Source organism: Athene noctua, chromosome Z, assembly GCF_965140245.1.
Source record: "Athene noctua chromosome Z, bAthNoc1.hap1.1, whole genome shotgun sequence".
Lineage (NCBI taxonomy): Eukaryota > Metazoa > Chordata > Aves > Strigiformes > Strigidae > Athene > Athene noctua.
In genome coordinates, this window is record NC_134077.1 from 12,790,515 (window position 1) to 12,796,514 (window position 6,000).

General features: G+C 44.5%; 1 protein-coding gene across 1 annotated transcript in view; it reads right to left on the reverse strand.

The window, feature by feature from the left end:
• Positions 1-5,790, reverse strand: part of GOLPH3 (golgi phosphoprotein 3) — a 34,275-nt gene extending 28,485 nt beyond the window's left edge. The window contains exon 1 of the mRNA XM_074932379.1: positions 5,328-5,790. Coding sequence (XP_074788480.1) covers positions 5,328-5,540 — 213 coding nt within the window. The 5' untranslated portion in view covers positions 5,541-5,790. The remainder of the gene's footprint in view (positions 1-5,327) is intronic.
• Positions 5,791-6,000: the final 210 nt, after the last annotated feature.

The window sequence follows — 6,000 nt, forward strand, 5'->3', positions numbered from 1 at the left end:
CACTTAGCCTTGTCAATTTACCCTTGCAGAGAAGGCCCGTTACATGAAGCTTAACTGAGATAAATTAATTAACTAATTAAAATAAATGCTGCAGTACTTGGAACTACTTTAGGATCAATGAACACCTGAAATAATACAACTTTTTCTTTAATATCAAATGTAAGTTTTCAGTATCTCCCTTCTAGCAATTAACAGCAATACTTTCTTATATATAATGTATGCAAATTTTAAAATAAAACCAGCTTGCTATAGGGAGAGGAAGAAGAGTTAAATCTTTGATTTTTAAGAGCACTTTAGAATTACAGATTTGTTTAAGAGCAGTTTGAAAAACTGAGAAGCATTACCAGAAAAGCTTTGACAATGTTTTTGTCCTTCCCCTGCACTAGACAGCTTGACATAAAAGAAGGGACTACACTACACTTGAAGTTATCCATGAATAAGTAATATAGATTACAGATTAGCCATGCTGTAAGAGCAGGGACAACCACACTATCTGCATGCAGAAACACCATTTCAACACATAAAGTCAACTTGTGTCCAAAAACGCTACTTCCAAATCAGTGTGTCCTCGGAAGAGCTCAGAAGCAGGATTTACTCAGCAGCACAGCAAAGAGGCACTTCACTGCATCTTGCAGCACACAGAATTGGGGTGCTCTTCCTCCCACACCTCCTGTCTTCTCCTTAGCCTGTAATTTATGTATGGACATGAAGTAAAAAAAGAACTGAAAAGGTATGCAACTATGAAAGAAAGGATTTTTCACCACAGACATTACACACTTTGTTGTTATTAGGCCCAGAGCACATGAGAAGAAGCATGTCTTTCTCAAGGTTTCAACACATTCATACATCATTCTTCAACTGAAATGTGAATTCCCAGTAGACGCCTCTTCATGTTTCACTCATTTGTCTCAGAAATTTTCCAGCAAAACTCGGGAGCTTTTGAGTTGACATTCAGGTTGTTGTTGAAACTTTTTTAATGAGTGAGGGAAAAAAAAAAAAAAGACTAAAAAGATATGAAGAAGACTTTTCAAAATTTTATCATTTGTTACACAGGCAAAAAACCCCATGACTTTGGCATCATAATATGAATTTCACAAGACCAAATCTTAACACCAGGGAAAATGCCACTCACATTTTGAATGTTTACAAAATTCCTATTTCACTTTTATATTTTAATCCTAAAGAGATTTTTCTGAAAAGTCAGTAACAAATCCAGACACTCATATTTTAAGAAGAATAAATTTTAGCACTAAACTGATCAACATAAAACAGCATATCTGAAGCAGGCAAACTGGCTTCCTAATAACTTATTTCAATACAACAAAAAGTATCATAAATTGGAGACCTTCACAAGAACTATTTGGACAAAAGCTATGCTGCAACACTAAGTCTTCAGCAATAAATAAAGTTTCTAAAGGCCAAACACAAGTGGCAAAGATCCAAGATAATTTCTGTAACTAAGTGATTTAACATTACTTCACTAGCAAAATGACATTTTAGTCTTCACCAAAGAAAGAGTAAATAAAACTAGAAGTATTTACTTTGCAGTACACCACAGCACATGAAGATTATTTCAGCTTGCTTTATGTTTTCTTTCAGCAAACAAGGAATTAGTTACAGATCAAATAAATATTTTAATCTTAGTAGGTGCCACGTCTCTATGGCTGCTTCAGTCCGTTTAGTTGTGGCACACTGTATAGATAGGGGCAGCTGTGTGTATTTCTGTACTTGAAAAGATTCCCAATGTATACTGAGAGAGAACTCTAAAAAACCCCAAAACAACTAAAACCACCCACCCCTACATGCACAAAAATCTTCAACTTAAATAAAATAAAGTTGTAGAGCACAGCCACCTAGCAACCTCTCAGTTTTCTATGGGACTGAGTTATGAAATGTCTGGAAGAGCTGTAATGAAACTGGCCTCTACTCATCTCTTAGCTGTCGTTTTTAAATAAGCTAACTTTTAATATTTACCACTCTCTTCTTTTGGGAGTGATAACCTCAGATGCATCCATAGTTCTACAGAATAACCTGACTATTGCTGTGGTTCTGACCCATTCTACTGCAATACTATTTTTAACCTAATACAGCAAAGTATGTTATTTCAGTGAGTATTTTTTACTCCTGCAGCAGTGGCCTACTGCTCTACTCTAAACGGATGAACCCAAGTCCCTTTCCCAGACATGTTTCTGAAGGGTTTCCAAATAAGTGTGGGTGTTCTTGTGATACTCCCTGAAGAGGTCTAGTAACATATTCTGTTCCAGTGTATTATCTGCTCCTCCAGGGATACCGCCTCTGTCATGTTATGCAAGCATGCACATATTTCAGCATATATCCCTTATAACCTATCTTGACCTTGAAATACAGAAATAGTTATGTATACACAGAAGAGTCAAATGGAAGACAAACCATTAGTGGAAAAGAGCAACCAGTACACATACATCAAGTACAATTTAAAGGGGAAAAAAGTGCCATGTCCTAGAAGCACGTGCAAATGCAGTTAACTGTTCAAGCATCAAGAAAGGTATTGAGGCATGCTGTGTTTGTTTTAGGGCAGCCAGACATTCCCCTCACTGAAACCAAACTGCAGCAACAACCAGGCAACAACTCAGAAGCTTTGCTGCGGTTATTAGCAATCATCACGCTATCCTGAAAGCAGGATTCACATATATGTCTAACAGACTCCTAGAAACATTGAACTCATCAATCCATCACTGCCTGGATCTTCCTGAAAAACTTTCTCCTAAGAGTAAAGACTCTGTCACCTACACTTACAAAATGGTAGCTCCATACATGTGAGGCATTTTCTATCCAATTTACATGGCATTAAGCCATATTCAACAGCTTTGAACTTTAGAAAAAAAATTATCTGGAAACCTGACAGCTAAGTTATCAGTGCATATATCTTATCATATACTTTTCTGAAAGAGAAGCTGTTTTTAGGGAAACATGTTCTTCAGCCAATTCAGACTCCTTTTTTAACATGTTTTTTTATTTATTTTAAACTAAACATTAAATTATTTTATCCTGTTGGAATAAACAGGAAGGATGTTATCAGCTTTAAGTTCATTGGCTTTCAGTTGTGCTTATGGCTCACTCACCTGCCTCTGCCTTTCCCTCAGATTTAGTGTAGTTTCACAATTACACTTTATAGACCCTACATTGCTTTTATCTGCTTGCTGTCATGAGAAGGTCTCACACAAATGTAATGGTAAATTAATTCTACTGGAAGTTAAAAATTTGTAAAAAAGCATTTCCAGATGCATAAAGCAGGTAAGTTTTGCTTACTTATCATTAGAACAAAATCACCTTCAAAAATAAATCTATAGTTTTATTTCCAGTTTTAAAAGGAAAAATATTGTGACAACGCAGTTTACATAGCGTAGCTTGTATGGAGGGGTACAAGTCGCTCCCAAACCACATCTATCAAAGCTCACAGTGTATGCTACAGTTTCTGCCCCCTACCCTAGAGATGACATTATCACTGTCTCAACTGCAAAATCCCAGGGGAGTTATGGATATCCGTGCCACTGTAATCACTCAGTTCCTTTTTCCATACCAAGGAATATTAGATTGTCTGCAGTGTGAGCCACGGCTGCACCCAGCAAAGTTGGATGATTTATAATTTTGATGTGCACCAGTACAAAGCTGGGGTTTTAGACCCCATGTCAACTATTAACTTTTGATATACCAGGAAGATTTACACCATATATTCTTTCTAGGAAGACAGAATGCTGTCTACGTTGAAATCTTTACAGCCTAAGCATTTCGCACACAATATTGGGGAAAAAAGAGCTGAAAGATCACCCAGTTTATCCCACCTCCCTCAAGGGAAGACCTTCTAGGTAATCCTGTCAGGTATCTGTCTTGACACACCTAACTGACTTTCCAGCAACTATTCAGGTGTATAGAAAGAGAAATGAGCATATGTGTGTCTTCAATTCAAAAGGTGGAAGTGAACATCACTGTGAATATTTACTGAGTCTATCAGGATACCATGGCAAGGTCCATCTGAAAAAATGGGAGTAGAAGAATATGGCCTAAAATACACGATCCTAGAGAGAAATAAAACATGTTATTGTAGCAGGTATGTACACAGATATACCCAAACGCATTAAAAAATTTATGTTAACCAGGAAAACTACTCTTTATTCATTATCAACCATCAAATTTATTTCAGATGCAATGCACTGTTAAAGAACATATAACTTATCAGCCTCTCTCCCCCATTATTCTGTCATCATGAACATACATAGCTTTAAGAGACTTCCACCCAACACAGTGAACTGACTTCATTAATTTGCTTGCCCCTAGGAAAAAAAGCAGGTTGCTTAATCTAATTCCTATTATAACTCATATCTAAAACAAAGGTGTATTACGTGTCACCATCCACCACATCAAAGAGTTTTCCCGATAGGACTGGCCTTCTGCTGTATGCATGCTTTTTACATTGATTGCCTCTTTCGAACGAAACAAAAATCTAACACGCTGGTATAAGCACACCTTCCTCAGTGACTGTTATTCACAGTATCATGACAGAGTTAAGGTATACACTCAGTAAACACAAGGAATTACATAATAATGCCATTTCCTCGTTTTGAAACATTCATCAAGACCCGTTTTTGTCATATGTATCTCCCTCAGGTTTAAGACATTTTTCACATGCAATAGTCCACAAAGTCTTCGTAGAAAGGGCTGCTAAGCATCCAAAGCACCTGAGAACCCCCCACGTACTACAGAGTTGTGTCTAGCAAAATACATAGGAGTAGATGAGTCTCCCACACTACAGCCATAGGACTACACATATCACAGACCTACCCAGGCCCCCAAGTCAACCACCAAGGCTGACTGGAGGCTCTGGCCCTCATCTCCAGGTCCCCATCCCGCCCCAAGCCCTACACTGCCTTCCTTACTACAAACACGACAGCCCCTCTGCAAACCCCGCATCCGAAGGGCGAACCCACCTCCCGGCCAGGCTCCCGCTCCCACTCCCCAAACTCCAAGCATCTTCCCCACCTGCCCCAAAACACGGAGCCTGTTTCTGCATGCGCCCCTACCGCCGGCAACACCACAGTCCCCGTTCCCAGCAGCGCCCCTGCCCTGAACCGCCCTCACCACGTACCCAGCAGCGCCCTTGCCCCCACCCCACCCACACCCTCGCCCCACTTGAGTCCCCCTTTCCCATCGACGCCCTCCACGACCCCCCGAGTGGCCGCCGTCCCCTGCGGCACCCCGCTCCCGCGGCCCTGCCCCAGCACCACCGGGCCTCCTCGGCCGCCCCCCGCCCCTCACCTCGGCCCGCCCCAGCCCCGCCGCCCCGGCCGCACCTCACGGTCCTTGAGGCCCAGGAGCAGCACCTCCTCCATGAGCGTGAGCCGCGTTTCCTTGGAGTCGCCCTTCTCGTCGTCGCCGGACTCGTCCCGGCGGCCTTCATCCTCCGGGCCGCCCCCCGCTCCCCGCTCCTTGTCGGCGGCGGCGTTGCGGGAGGCCTCGGTCCGGCGCTGCACCAGGCCGGAGCTGCGCTGGGTCAGGGAAGTCATGGCTGGAGGCGGCGGGAGGGCAGAGGCCCGCCGCGGGGACAGGGGCTCGGCGACAGCTCGGGCAGCGGGGTTGAGGAGGAGGGACGGGAGCCGCTTCCGCTTCCGCCCTATCCGCACCAGGGCAGCGGCCGGCCGAGGGGCGTCATGGGGAGCGGGGCTCGGCCGCGGCGGGGAGGCGGAGGCGGCGGGGGCCGGCGTCCCCCTGCGGCGGCCGCGCTGGCGGAGGCAGCTCCTGCTCCAATATGGCGGCGCGGGCTGATGTCAGCGGAGGATGTGGCAGCGCCGGGCGGGGGGGCGCCGGAAGGGGCCGCGGGCGGAGAGCGGCGGGCCGCGGGGCGGGGCGCGGCGGCGGCGGCGAGTGGCCGTTCCCCGGGGCGGTGGGCAGCGCCGGGAGGGGCCGGCCGGTGCCGCCGGGCCGTAACCCAGGGGCGGGGTACTGCGCTCTCTTAAATAAATGGCG